Consider the following 16,344-nt stretch of genomic DNA (forward strand, 5'->3'; position numbering starts at 1 on the left):
ACTTTATGAAGATGACAGATATCCCTAATGTCCTCATGAATAATTGTAGAAATCTGAAAAAGTACAACAACCAATTGGAAGAAATGAATAAATCTCTCTTTAAAAAAGGAGTAAGGAAAAACAAAACAACTGAAGGAAACAAATAAAACTGTCCTGAAAATGGACATAAAAGCAATAAAGAAAACAGAAACTGGGGGAATCTAGGAAATGGAAACTTTTATGAATTTGAACGGGAAATAGAGGCAAGTTTCACCAACATAGTACAAGAGAGAGAAGAGAGAATCTCAGTCATTGAAGATACTAAAGAAGAAATGGATACATCCATCAAAGAAAATATTAAATCTAAAATAATCCTTACATAAAACGTCCAGGAAACCTTAGAAACCATGAAAAGATCAATGCTACAAATAATAGGAATAGAGGAAGGAGAAGAATTTCAAAGGCCTAGGCAATATTTTCAACAAAATCACAGAAGAAAATTTTCCTAACCTAAAGAATGTGCCTATAAAGGTACAAGAAACACACAAACAACAAATACAATAGACTAGAAAAGAAAGTCTCCTTGCCACATAATTATAAAAACACTAAACATACAGAACAAAGGAAGAATATTAAAAGCTATAAATGATCAAGTAATACATAAAGGCAAACCTATTAGGATTACATCTGACTTCTTAATGGAGACTTTAAAATCTAGAAACGTGTCGACAAATGTGTTGCAGACTCTAAGAGACTACAGACAGGAGCCCAGATTACTATACGCAGCAAAATTTTTAATCACCATAAACGGAGAAAATAAGATATTCTATAGTAAAGTCAAATTTAAACAATATATATCTACAAATCTGGTCCTACAGAATGTGCTATAAGAACAAGTTCAAACCAAGGAGGTTAGCTATACCCACAAAAATTCAGAAAATAATCTCAGATCAACCAAACTAAAGGAAGGTAAGCATAAACACACCACCACTACCACCACCACCAATAAAAAGCAGAAATCAACAATCATTATTCACAGAGATCTCTTACAATCAGTGGTCTTAATTCCCCAGTAAAAAGACACAGACTAACACAATGAATATAAAACAGGACCCATCCTTCTGCTGCATATAAGAAACACACCTCAGCATTAAGGACAGACATTATCTCAGGGTAAAGTGATGGAAAAAGATATTCCAAGCAAATGGACCCAAGCAAGCCAGTATAGCTTTCTTAATATATAATAAAATTGACTTCAAACCAAAACTAATCAAAAGAGATAGGGAAGAACAGGACATATTTATTCATCAAGGGGAAAATTTGCCAAGATGACATTTGAATTCTTAACATCCATGTCCTCAAAACAAGAGCATACCAGTTCATAAAAGCAATACTACTATAGCTTAAGTCATGCACTAACCCTCACACAATGATACTTAATAGATGTATGTACCAGCCCATGATGCTCACAAACAACTAGCACGGGCTAATTCTTTCCCAGCATCAGTGAATAAGCAAGAAATCACTGTGATCTGAAGGGAATTTCAATCTGCTCCAAATGCAAGAACAAAAGCACAAGCTATGTGTCTGTACTGTGCTAAGTGGAAATGAATATAACAGAGTTCATATGAAAAAACCGAAGTCCAGCCATTTGAATACAGAAATGTTTTGAATTCTACTGTCTCGCATGCCTCTGATAGTTACTATGAGAGGCATACTTGGCCCAAAGGCTCAACCGCTGGGCTTAAAAACAGTAAGTAGTGTTGTGTGTACCCTGAGTATCTTTCCCAAATCTTTGGTGCCAGCACAATGAGTGCTGCTCCTCACATGGGTACTTTTCATTCATGGAACTTGATGACATGTTCTTCATGACATCCCACAGAGTCCTTTCTTCCCTGTCTGTCACAGGAGTCAGATTTCTACTTCCCTGTCTCATCCAGCTCTCTCTCCACTATTCCGCACAGATGTTCCCTTAGTGAATCTTTTGCTTATCTGATTCCTCCATTATATTTGCCTCTCAAAGTCTCTGGACTAATAACAAGTATCAATGAGAGAACCCATTCTGCAATCAGTTTTCCTAAGAAACGAGAATGAATGTGTCACCCACTGACAGGACATGAACAAATCTAGTCAAGTAGTGATTACCTTGCAGGTAGCTCAGTATCACTGGCCCAAAAGGATGAGTCCAATGGCCCAGGTACTAGGCATGCCCATTAAAGAAGCAATGTCTAAAATCCGAGTCTAAGGTTGTTTATGCTTTTCATAAAAAATCTAACCCACCACAGGGTTTAAATAGATATGTAATATCATCAGTGACATGAATGTTGGACCTTTAGTAATAACAGCTCTCATGAGAACTGCTATTATGTGCCATCCTGAACTCCTCAGTGTTAAAGGGAGCCAGAGAGTGAGCAAAAATCAGCAGTGATGGAAGCAGCCCATGATTACATTGGAAGCCTACGCTGGGACACAAGAGGCACTCATTAAATGTTTGTTGGTTCAACTGAATGAACTAATAATGTATATGAATAAGATTCATGTTAATCTTTCAAGGTAAAGGATTCTCTTTTCGATGTAGGCCTTTGAAGATCTATCACATTACTGCTGCTTATAATGCCATACACATCCTGTCTCTTTCCAGTTACCTTTACATCCAAGTTCTTGGAAATGGTTTCTATAGCAGAAGCGAGTTCTTGAACTGATTTCTCAGTCTGTCGGCACTCGTGCCTGATGAACTGCATGTCTCCCGAAAGCTTCACAATGCTTGAATCACACCTAGGATCATGATAGAAATCTGTGTGATATTAGCAGGCTCACTAACTGTAAAATCTACAGTAGGATTTAGGGATTCACTTAACACCAAATTTCTCCAGGGTTTTGAATAACATGTTAGTAGATAAGAGAAGGAGCATGAAGAGATACTGAGGTACTGTGGGAACACCACGTTGAGTGGAAGGAAACTGCATTTCATTACAAAATTGTCCTTTCCCTCCCTCCCTCTCTCCCTCCCTCCTTCCCCTCCCTCCCTCTCTTCCTTCCTTCCTTCCTTCCACCATTCCTTTCTTCTTTCTCTTCTTTTTCTCCTCCTTCTCCTCCTCCTCCTTCTTCCTCTCTCTCTCTCTCTCTCTCTCTCTCACACACACACACACCCACACACACACACACACACACACACACACACACACTCATACACAATCAAGGTGTTATTGAATACCTCTGGCTGGCCTGAATTCCCTATGTAAACCAGGCTAGCCCTGAACTCACAGAGATATACACATGCCTTGCTTCCTCTGTCCTGAAATGTACAATGCTTGGTTAAGTTGGGTGATTTTTATAGATTTTGATGTTTGGGTAATACATTCAGTTACCTTGGGTTAGGTAGTTAGGTGTGACTCTAACTAAGCAAGTGAAAAATCTGTGAAGTGAAAACTCTCTGAAGAAAGAAATTGAAGAAGATCTCTGAAGATGGAAAGTCTTCATTGCTCATGGATTGGGTAGATTAATAGAGTAAAAATGGCCATTATGATTAAAGCAATCTACAGATTCAATGCAATCCCCATCAAAAGTTCAACTCAATTCTTCATAGAATTAGAAACACCAATTTACAAATTAATTTGGAATAATAAAAAACCCAGGATAGCGAAAACTATTCTCAAAAATAAAAGAACGTCTAGGGGAAATCTCCATCCCTGAACTCAAGCTGTATTACAGAGCAATCATGATGAAAGCTGCACGGTATTGGTAGAGACACAGGCATGTAGATCAATGGAATAGAATTGAAGACCCAGAAATGAACCCACACACTTATGGTCACTTGTTCTTTGACAAAGGAGTTAAAACCCTCCAGTGGAAAAAAGACAGCATTTTCAACAAGTAGTCCTGGTTCAACTGGAGATCACCATGTAAAAGAATGAAAATCAATCCATTCTTAACTCCTTGTACAAAGCTCAAGTTCAAGTGAATCAAGGACCTCCACATAAAACCAGATACACTGAACCTAATAGAAGAGAAAGTGGGGGAAGAGCCTTGATCACTTGGGCAGAGGGGAAAATTTCCTTGACAGAACACCAATGGCTTATGCTCTAAGATCAAGAACTCATAAATGTGACTTCATAAAATTGCAAAGCTTCTGTAAGGCAAAGGGCACTGTCAATAGGACAAAACAGGAAGCAATAGGGAAAAGATCTTTACCAATCCTATATCTGATAAAAGGTTAGTATTTAATATATACAAAGAACTCAAGAAGTTAGACTCCAGAGAACCAAATAACCCTATTAAAATGGGGGTACCATGGTAAACAAAGAATTTTCAACAGAGGAATATTGTATGGCCAAGATGCACCTAAAGAAATGTTCAATATCCTTAGTCAACAGAGAAATGCAAATCAAAATATCTGAGATTCCACCTCACACCAGTCAGAATGGCTAAGATCAAAAACTCAGGTGATATCAGATACCTGTGAAGATGTGGAGAAAGAGGAACACTCCACCATTGCTGGTGGGATTGCAAGCTGGTCCAACCACTGTGGAAATCAGTCTGGAGGTTTCTCAGAAAATTGGACATAGTACTACCTGAGGACCTAGCTATACCACTCCTGGGCAAAAGATGCTCCAACATATAACAAGAACACATGATCCACATAGCAGCCTTATTCATAACAGCCAGAAGCTGGAAAGAACCCAGATATCCCTCAAGAGAGAAATGCATACAGAAAATGTGGTATACTTACACAATGGAGTACTACTCAGCCGTTAGAAAACAGTGACCATGAAATTTACAGGAAAATGGATGCAACTAGAAAATATCATCCTGAGTGAGGTAACCCAGTCAAAAAAGAACACACGTGGTATGTACTCAATGTTAAGTGGATATTAGGAAAAACTCTAGGAATAGAGATGACACAAGTTACAGAGCACATGAAGCTAAAGAAGAAGGAAAACCAAAGTGTGGATGCTTCAGTCCTTCTCAGAAGGGGGAACAAAATAGTCACAGGAGGTAGAGGTTGAGAGGGACTTGATAGAGACAGAGGATGGGGAGGGTGAGAGGGGGAGCAGTATTAGGTATGGGAGGAGACTGGGATGATATATAGAGGCTTAGAAAATTGAACAGTTATGTATAAATTATGGATGGGAAACTGGGAGTAGCCAATTGACAGTCCCAGATGCCAGAAAGCAAGAGGCTCCCAGAACTCAACAGGGATTAGATTAGCTGAAATGTTCAACAAAGGCCAGGGACAACCTGTGGAGACCATATCCAAAGGTTAGGTAAGGCCCCTGGTTGGGCGATAGGACTACCTACTTATCTCCAAATTTTTAATCCAGAATTGCTTCTGTCTATAGGAAATACAGAGAGAAAGTGTGGAGCAGAGACTGAAGGAAAGGCCATCCTGAGACTGCCCCACCTGGGGATCCATCTCATATACAGACACCAAACCCAAACAATATTATGGATGCTAAGAATTGCTTGCTGACAGGAGCCTGATGTGGCTGTCTCCTGAGAGGAACTGCCAGAGCCTGACAATTCATGGATGCAGATGCTAGCAACCAACCATTAACTGAGTATGAGGACCTCAATGGAGAAGTTAGGGAAAGGACTGGAGGAGCTGAAGGGGTTTGCTACCTCATAGGAAAAACATTATCAACCAACCAGACTCCTCAGAGCTTCCAGGGAGTAAACCACTAACCCAAGAGTATACATGGAGGGACCCATGGCTCCAGCTGCTTATGTAGCAGATGACCTTATCTGGCATCAGTTGGAGGAGAGGCCCTTGGTCTTGTGAAGGCTCTATTCCCCAGTGTAGGAGAATGCCAGAATAGTGAGGTGGGAATGTGTGTGGGGGTTGGGGAGCACCCTCATATTAGCAGGGGGAGGGGGCATAGGGTACAGCGTTTGTGGAGGGGTAACAGTGAAAGGTGATCACATTTGAATGTAAATAAATAAAATGTCCATTAAAAAATAAGAAGAGAAAAAGATGAAAAAAAAATCCTTTTGGAACCAAAAGTGAATTAAGATAGTAATCTTGCAGAGCATTCTGTGAAGAAAGGCTATGGTTGGGAGACAAGAGGCTATAGGGGAGAAAATTAGGAGTCAGTAATGATCAAGAACAAGAACAATATGCTATGCACTCATGTCATGTTCAAAAACTGTTGTCCAGAGTTGGTATAGAATATATAATTGTTGGAATGCCACCTCTGTTTTTGATTTGTTAGAATGTTCTCATGTGAATCCATACAACCCACTAGACTATGCAGGAGTTGCTGCTGCTTTCACTACTTCCTGTCCTCTTCTGCCACCCTTACCTTACTTCCCATACTTTGGGATAGCTGGAGTGCACAATGCAGGCTGCTGACTAAGACGCTGGTGTCAAATAGACCAGGCTTTGAGCCTTATGTCTACTACTTCTTAGGTTTGTGATCTGGAATGAATTTCTTAACACTTATGAGTTTTGATTTTCTACACTGAAAAAGAAGTAATTCAGTGGCCAATGATGTTAAACTGATGCATTGTAACAGATACATAATTTTTAATCCATACTACTAGGAGATGCTAGACATTTTTGCAAATGTGTGCATATGTCTTCTGAAATGCTGCCTGCTCAACCTCCAGGATTCTAAGCAGCTCTCCCAATATTATTACTTATGGAAGCTATTTAAGGACAGGAGGTCGTGGTGAGTGTGTATTATCTAGACACTGCTTGGCACTCTGAGAGCATGGACATGGGCTTGGCAACTTTATATACCAATCTGACAGCAACTCCTGACATCCTTCAGAACAAAGTCTAACCACACATATTTTGAAATCCAAGGTTGACCAGAGGCTTCTGAGAGCAGTGCTTTTGATTCCCTGGGGCTGTTCTTTGTGCCCACCATTTCCCAGGATAATTTTACTAACTGAAGCCCATTATAAAACATGTTGTCTGAGGCCGGCTGACTTTGTAGACATAGAGTCTGCAGATCTAGAGCCCACAGGCTGGCTGTGTACTTCTTTACTACAGGAGATATTTATTTCTAAAATAAGGTACTTCAAAAGCCACAGTAGACTGGAATTGCTGGCTTTTTACACTTGCCATCTCAACTTTAGACATCATCTGTTGCCATACGTCCCCAAGCAAGCAGGGAAGATAAAATAGATTTACATATCTGCTCCTTCAGCATTTCTATAAATGATTTGCTCTTCTAAAATGTCAAAATGTATGGTACTTGAATTGTGTTCTATAACTGGAATTTTTAGTTATTGCATTTTCATTATACATTATGATGCTGCTATCCCATCCTTCCTTTATTTCTTGGTTAGTCAGATTTTGTTTTTCTTATTTTAATAGGAGAGCTCGAACATGCAGCATACACAGATACTTAAGTTTTTAAAGGAGGCTGTCTGCTCTCACATACATAAGAACGACTTATGATCGTATTTTTCTTTCATTTTTATTTTGTCGAGAAGGGCAAAAGCACACCTTCTTCTGATGGAGCCTGTTTCCTTCTCATCTGTGGGAAAGTGACGTGGCTAAGACTTTCTTCTATCAAAACTGGTAGGTAGCACTGCATTCTCCTCAGGTACATTCTACATTCATGTAACTTAAGTACATTTTCATAGTTAAAATTTGATTTTGCGTGAACTTGGGACACACAGAGGCAGAATTCCTCTAGGACCGGGCACCTCCTGTGTTTACCAGGAGTCCCACACCCGCGGATCCTGGCCCGCAGCAGCTCTCTGCTCCCAGACCCCGTAAGAGAGAGACCCCACCGCCTGGTCAGGTGGGCACTCCTGAGGCTGCAGAGCGGAAGAGACCACCAACATTGCCCAACCATGCCCATATCTCTGGCCCAAGAGGAAACTGTATAAGGCCCCTGGGTTCCCGTGGGGGAGGGCCCAGGAGAGGCAGGACCCCTGTGCCTGAGACACCACCGGAACCTGAAGGAAACAGACCAGATAAACAGTTCTCTGCACCCAAATCCTGGGGGAGGGAGAGCTAAACCTTCAGAGAGGCAGACACGCCTTGGAAACAAGAAGAGACTGCACTCTGCACACACATCTCGGACGCCAGAGGAAAACACCAAACGCCATCTGGAACCCTGGTGCACTGAAGCTCCCGGAAACGGCGGCGCAGATCTTCCTGATTGCTGCTGCCGCAGAGAGCTCGTGGGCAGCACCCCGCGAACAAACTTGAGCCTCGGGACCACAGGTAAGACCAACTTTTCTGCTGCAAGTGACCTACCTGGTGAACTCAAGACACAGGCCCAAAGGAACAGCTGAAGACCTGTAGAGAGGAAGAACTACACGCCCGAAAGCAGAACACTCTGTCCCCATAACAGGCTGAAAGAAAACAGGAAAACAGGTCTACAGCACTCCTGACACACAGGCTTATAGGGCAGTCTAGCCACTGTCAGAAATAGCAGAACAAAGTAACACTAGAGATAATCTGATGGCGAGAGGAAAGCGCAGGAACCCAAGCAACAGAAACCAAGACTATATGGAACCATCGGAGCCCAATTCTCCCATCAAAACAAACATGGAATATCCAAACACACCAGAAAAGCAAGATCTAGTTTCAAAATCATATTTGATCATGATGCTGGAGGACTTCAAGAAAGACGTGAAGAACTCCCTTAGAGAACAAGTAGAAGCCTACAGAGAGGAATCGCAAAAATGCCTGAAAGAATTCCAGGAAAACATAAACAAACAAGTAGAAGTCCATAGAGAGGAGACACAAAAATCCCTGAAAGAATTCCAGGAAAACACAATCAAACAGTTGAAGGAATTAAAAATGGAAATAGAAGCAATCAAGAAAGAATACATGGAAACAACCCTGGATATAGAAAACCAAAAGAAGAGACAAGGAGCTGTAGATAGAAGCTTCACCAACAGAATACAAGAGATGGAAGAGAGAATCTCAGGAGCAGAAGATTCCATAGAAATCATCGACTCAACTGTCAAAGATAATGTAAAGTGGAAAAAGCTACTGGTTCAAAACATACAGGAAATCCAGGACACAATGAGAAGATCAAACCTAAGGATAATAGGTATAGAAGAGAGTGAAGACTCCCAGCTCAAAGGACCAGTACATATCTTCAACAAAATCATAGAAGAAAACTTCCCTAACCTAAAAAAAGAGATACCCATAGGCATACAAGAAGTCTACAGAACTCCAAATAGATTGGACCAGAAAAGAAACTCCTCCCGTCACATAATAGTCAAAACACCAAACGCACAAAATAAAGAAAGAATATTAAAAGCAGTAAGGGAAAAAGGTCAAGTAACATATAAAGGCAGACCTATCAGAATCACACCAGACTTTTCGCCAGAAACTATGAAGGCCAGAAGATCCTGGACAGATGTCATACAGACCCTAAGAGAAGACAAATGCCAGCCCACGTTACTGTATCCTGCAAAACTCTCAATTAACATAGATGGAGAAACCAAGATATTCCATGACAAAACCAAATTTACACAATATCTTTCTACAAATCCAGCACTACAAAGGATAATAAATGGTAAAGCCCAACATAAGGAGGCAAGCTACACCCTAGAAGAAGCATGAAACTAACCGTCTTGGCAACAAAACAAAGAGAAGAAAAGCACACAAACATAACCTCACATCCAAATATGAATATAACAGGAAGCAATAATCACTATTCCTTAATATCTCTCAACATCAATGGCCTCAACTCCCCAATAAAAAGACATAGATTAACAAACTGGATATGCAACGAGGACCCTACATTCTGCTGCCTACAGGAAACACACCTCCGAGACAAAGACAGACACTACCTCAGAGTGAAAGGCTGGAAAAAACTTTCCAAGCAAATGGTCGGAAGAAGCAAGCTGGAGTACCCATTCTAATATCAAATAAAATCAATTTTCAACTAAAAGTCATCAAAAAAGATAAGGAAGGACACTTCATATTCATCAAAGGAAAAATCCACCAAGATGAACTCTCAATCCTAAATATCTATGCCCCAAATACAAGGGCACCTACATACATAAAAGAAACCTTACTAAAGCTCAAAACACACATTGCACCTCACACAATAATAGTAGGAGATTTCAACACCCCACTCTCATCAATGGACAGATCATGGAAACAGAAATTAAACAGAGACGTAGACAGACTAAGAGAAGTCATGAGCCAAATGGACTTAACGGATATTTATAGAACATTCTATCGTAAAGCAAAAGGATATACCTTCTTCTCAGCTCCTCATGGTACTTTCTCCAAAATTGACCATATAATTGGTCAAAAAACGGGCCTCAACAGGTAAAGATAGAAATAATCCCATGCATGCTAACAGATCACCACGGCCTAAAACTGGTCTTCAATAACAATAAGGGAAGAATGCCCACATACACGTGGAAATTGAACAGTGCTCTACTCAATGATAACCTGGTCAAGGAAGAAATAAAGAAAGAAATTAAAAACTTTTTAGAATTTAATGAAAATGAAGGTACAACAGACCCAAACTTATGAGACACAATGAAAGCTGTGCTAAGAGGAAAACTCATAGCGCTGAGTGCCTGCAGAAAGAAACAGGAAAGAGCATATGTCAGCAGCTTGACAGCACACCTAAAAGCTCTAGAACAAAAAGAAGCAAATACACTCAGGAGGAGTAGAAGGCAGGAAATAATCAAACTCAGAGCTGAAATCAACCAAGTAGAAACAAAAAGGACCATAGAAAGAATCAACAGAACCAAAAGTTGGTTCTTTGAGAAAATCAACACGATAGATAAACCCTTAGCCAGAATAATGAGAGGACACAGAGAGTGTGTCCAAATTAACAAAATCAGAAATGAAAAGGGAGACATAACTACAGATTCAGAGGAAATTCAAAAAATCATCAGACCTTACTATAAAAGCCTATATTCAACAAAACTTGAAAATCTGCAGGAAATGGACAATTTCCTAGACAGATCCCAGGTACCGAAGTTAAATCAGGAACAGATAAACCAGTTAAACAACCCCATAACTCCTAAGGAAATAGAAGCAGTCATTAAAGGTCTCCCAACCAAAAAGAGCCCAGGTCCAGATGGATTTAGTGCAGAATTCTATCAAATCTTCATAGAAGACCTCATACCAATATTATCCAAACTATTCCATAAAATTGAAACAGATGGAGCACTACTGAATTCCTTCTATGAAGTGACAATTACTCTTATACCTAAACCATACAAAGACCCAACAAAGAAAGAGAACTTCAGACCAAATTCCCTTATGAATATAGACGCAAAAATACTCAATAAAATTCTGGCAAACCGAATCCAAGAGCACATCAAAACAATCATCCACCATGATCAAGTAGGTTTCATCCCAGGCATGCAGGGATGGTTTAATATACGGAAAACCATCAATGTGATCCATTATATAAACAAACTGAAAGAACAAAACCACATGATCATTTCATTAGATGCTGAGAAAGCATTTGACAAAATTCAACACCCCTTCATGATAAAAGTCCTGGAAAGAATAGGAATTCAAGGCCCATACCTAAACATAGTAAAAGCCATATACAGCAAACCAGTTGCTAACATTAAACTAAATGGAGAGAAACTTGAAGCAATCCCACTAAAATCAGGGACTAGACAAGGCTGCCCACTCTCTCCCTACTTATTCAATATAGTTCTTGAAGTTCTAGCCAGAGCAATCAGACAACAAAAGGAGGTCAAGGGGATACAGATTGGAAAAGAAGAAGTCAAAATATCACTATTTGCAGATGATATGATAGTATATTTAAGTGATCCCAAAAGTTCCACCAGAGAACTACTAAAGCTGATAAACAACTTCAGGAAAGTGGCTGGGTATAAAATTAACTCAAATAAATCAGTAGCCTTCCTCTACACAAAAGAGAAACAAGCCGAGAACGAAATTAGGGAAACGACACCCTTCATAATAGACCCAAATAATATAAAGTACCTCGGTGTGACTTTAACCAAGCAAGTAAAAGATCTGTACAATAAGAACTTCAAGACACTGAAGAAAGAAATTGAAGAAGACCTCAGAAGATGGAAAGATCTCCCATGCTCATGGATTGGCAAGATTAATATAGTAAAAATGGCCATTTTACCAAAAGCGATCTACAGATTCAATGCAATCCCCATCAAAATACTGATCCAATTCTTCAAAGAGTTAGACAGAACAATTTGCAAATTCATCTGGAATAACAAAAAACCCAGGATAGCTAAAACTATCCTCAACAATAAAAAGACTTCAGGGGGAATCACTATCCCTGAACTCAAGCAGTATTACAGAGCAATAGTGATAAAAACTGCATGGTATTGGTACAGAGACAGACAGAGCAATGGAATAGAATTGAAGACCCAGAAATGAACCCACACACCTATGGTCACTTGATTTTTGACAGAGGAGCCAAAACCATCCAATGGAAAAAAGATAGCATTTTCAGCAAATGGTGCTGGTTCAACTGGAGGTCACCATGTAGAAGAATGCAGATCGATCCTTGCTTATCACCCTGTACAAAGCTTAAGTCCAAGTGGATCAAGGACCTCCACATCAAACCAGACACACTCAAACTAATAGAAGAAAAACTAGGGAAGCATCTGGAACACATGGGCACTGGAAAAAATTTCCTGAACAAAACACCAATGGCTTATGCTCTAAGATCAAGAATCGACAAATGGGATCTCATAAAACTGCAAAGCTTCTGTAAGGCAAAGGACACTGTGGTTAGGACAAAACGGCAACAAACAGATTGGGAAAAGATCTTTACCAATCCTACAACAGATAGAGTCCTTATATCCAAAATATACAAAGAACTCAAGAAGTTAGACCGCAGCGAGACAAATAACCCTATTAAAAAATGGGGTTCAGAGCTAAACAAAGAAATCACAGCTGAGTAATGCTGAATGGCTGAGAAACACCTAAAGAAATGTTCAACATCTTTAGTCATAAGGGAAATGCAAATCAAAACAACCCTGAGATTTCACCTCACACCAGTGAGAATGGCTCAGATCACAAACTCAGGTGACAGCAGATGCTGGCGACGATGCGGAGAAAGAGGAACACACCTCCACTGTTGGTGGGGTTGCAGACTGGTACAACCATTCTGGAAATCAGTCTGGAGGTTCCTCAGAAAATTGGACATTGAACTGCCTGAGGATCCAGCTATACCTCTCTTGGGCATATACCCAAAAGATGCCCCAACATATGAAAAAGACACGTGCTCCACTATGTTCATCGCAGCCTTATTTATAATAGCCAGAAGCTGGAAAGAACCCAGATGCCCTTCAACAGAGGAATGGATACAGAAAATGTGGTACATCTACACAATGGAATATTACTCAGCTATCAAAAACAACGACTTTTTGAAATTCGTAGGCAAATGGTTGGAACTGGAAAATATCATCCTGAGTGAGCTAATCCAATCACAGAATGACATACAGTGTATGCACTCATTGATAAGTGGCTATTAGCCCAAATGCTTGAATTACCCTAGATGCCTAGAACAAATGAAACTCAAGACGGATGATCAAAATGTGAATGCTTCACTCCTTCTTTAAAATGGGAACAAGAATACCCTTGGCAGGGAAGAGAGAGGCAAAGATTAAAACAGAGACTGAAGGAACACCCATTTAGAGCCTGCCCCACATGTGGCCCATACATAAACAGCCACCCAATTAGACAAGATGGATGAAGCAAAGAAGTGCAGATTGACAGGAGCCGGATGTAGATCGCTCCTGAGAGACACAGCCAGAATACAGCAAATACAGAGGCGAATGCCAGCAGCAAACCACTGAACTGAGAATAGGACCCCCGTTGAAGGAATCAGAGAAAGAACTGGAAGAGCTTGAAGGGGCTCGAGACCCTATATGTACAACAATGCCAAGCAACCAGAGCTTCCAGGGACTAAGCCACTACCTAAAATCTATACATGGACTGACCCTGGACTCTGACCTCATCGTAGCAATGAATATCCTAGTAAGAGCACCGGTGGAAGGGGAAGCCCTGGGTCCTGCTAAGACTGAACCCCCAGTGAACTAGACTGTTGCGGGTAGGGTGGCAATGGGGGGAGGGTTGGGAGGGGAACACCCATAAGGAAGGGGAGGGGGGAGGGGGATGTGTGCCCGGAAACCGGGAAAGGGAATAACACTCGAAATTTATATAAGAAATACTCAAGTTAATAAAAAAAAATAGGAAAAAAAATTGATTTTGCTCTATCAACTAAGAAAGTTACAGATAATGTAGGGTAAAACCAAGCTGCTTCAGGTATCTCATGGATGTTAATGAGGTATCTTCCACAGGTGAGTCCTGAGCAGTAGGACCCAACTCTGCCTCTCCTTACCCTCTCTAATAACAAAGCTAGATGTCTTTAGAGAACTCTGACCCATAGCACTCTGCTTTTGATATAGAGATTTAAAAGTGTGATGATTAAGGTTTCCAAGGCCATTTCCACATGCTCCTCTATTTTATAACTCTAAAACTCACTGATATCCCTCATGTTAATGGGTTCACACTTTAAAGAGAAAAATAACTTCATTGTAGATTTATGTGTGAAAAGAATTTGTGTGTCACCTTTAGACAGGGTCACATATAAGTTCATAAGTCTTTCATTTCTCTCAGTTTCTTTGAAACTGGGAGACGTTTGGGTTGTCTTGCTTTCTATTTCTGGGCAATTATGCTTATGAAGTATATTTCCCAGTCTTTTGGTCTATCTATCTACCATCTATCTATCTATCTATCTATCTATCTATCTATCTATCTATCATCTATCTATAATTTATCTTTCTGTTATCTATCATCTGTCTTCTGTCTGTCTATCTATCTATCTATCCATCCATCTATCCATCCATCCATCCACTCAGCAGGGAATTCTTCAGTTTGGAGGAAATTGCTAACCAACACCTGTGACAAACTCCACATTATGTTAAAAGTGAAAGTTTTTTTTTTCCTTTTAAGTTTTTTTTTTTTGCACTGAGATATTGAGATATCTTGAAAGTGGGGTGAGGATAATGTCTTCATTTTGTCCAGTATAGACGGACTCCCTCTCTCTCAACTTTTATTCTCAAAGTAAGTACATGATTATTGCTTTTAATCACAAATCAACATAATTTAACATTGTTTTTAAAATACAAGTTTTCTTTGTAGTCCTAATAAACCAAGCATGGCAATGGGTTGGCCACGCGTGGGCTGCTGCTGCCTCAGGTTATAAGCTATGCTCATTCGTGTGGGTGCCCCATGTACACTCACCTTTATCTGTTTTGGACTCAGGATCAATCTGCCAGAGGAGAGATATCAAATGAAGGCTGTGCCACAGTGAGAAACTCATTTCAAAGAAGTATGAGCTTTTAAATTACCCAAACATTTGGGTCAGGGAGAAGTGAAAATCCAAGGAATTAGAACTTTAACTAAGTACTAAATATTAAACTTAAATTTTGAGGCTGATTTATGAAACAGCAAAGGGCTTGCTAAGATTTATGTTGAAATAATTAACTTAATTTCACGTATGGCAAAATGCTAATTAGAATTAAAATTACTGCATGTGGAAAGGCAGTTATCAAGATAGATGCCTTGGCTTGTCCATTAGTCTTTTTTTTTTTTCTGGCAAAAACCACAAAAATCCAGGTAGTACAGGGAAGGCAAATCTAAGTTTGATAAATTCTAGCCATGGTTTGTTTCAGACAACCAAATAGACTTCAGAATTATCCACTAATAATAGACATTTCAAGGAGAAACAAGACCTTTTCCTGATGATACTACTTAAGATTGAGAATGAAAGCTCAGAAAGTATTGGAGGACACACCTGAGAGCAGAGGTAAGACCACCACAACTTGTGCTCCAAGGGACCCACCTGCTGTCCTCTGGACATAGGAAACAAGGAGCAGTCTGGGACAGGATCCTTCTAGTTTCCAACTGTGCCTGGAGCTGACTGAGTACCACAGCTCCCTGTACCCAAATCCCGTGGTGGGGGAGAGGGCTGGACTCTCAGAAGTGCAGATAATCACGACAGCTCAGGGGAGACAAACCACTTCTGCACACATTACAGGCCCAAGAGGAATCTACATGGAGCCCTCTGGACACAGGAACTTAGGAGGAGTCAGGGATAAAAGCCTGCACCCAGAGCTGAAAGCTAGTCTCCAGGAGTGTTGACAAACCTGAGAGCAGAGGAAAGACCATCACTTCTGCTCCAAGGAACTCGCCTAGAGTCATCAGGATATCAGAACCCAGAAGCAATCTGGCATAGGATCCTTTTGTTTTCTCCTGTACCAGAGCTGACCCAGTCCCACAGCTCTCTGTACCCAAACTCCATGGTGGAGAAAGCAGGACTCTCAGAACTGCAGACAGTCCTGAGAGCTCAGGAGAGATCACCACTTCTGCACACATTGCTGGACCAAGAACAACCCTCTAGGAGCCCTTTG

At 40.4% G+C, this 16,344-nt stretch overlaps 1 protein-coding gene across 9 annotated transcripts in view; it reads right to left on the reverse strand.

Annotated features, from left to right (window-relative positions):
- Fam81b (family with sequence similarity 81, member B) overlaps nucleotides 1-16,344 on the reverse strand; it is a 120,791-nt gene that overhangs the window by 64,539 nt on the left and 39,908 nt on the right. For all 9 annotated transcript variants that reach the window (XR_015661827.1, XR_015661826.1, NM_001433106.1 and 6 more), the window contains 1 exon segment: nucleotides 2,625-2,754. Coding sequence is in view for 7 of the 9 variants with exons in the window: in NM_001433106.1 (NP_001420035.1) it covers nucleotides 2,625-2,754 (130 nt within the window). In the remaining 2 variants the exon portion in view is untranslated.

This window comes from Rattus norvegicus, chromosome 2 (assembly GCF_021556685.1).
Source record: "Rattus norvegicus strain SHRSP/BbbUtx chromosome 2, alternate assembly SHRSP_T2T, whole genome shotgun sequence".
NCBI lineage: Eukaryota > Metazoa > Chordata > Mammalia > Rodentia > Muridae > Rattus > Rattus norvegicus.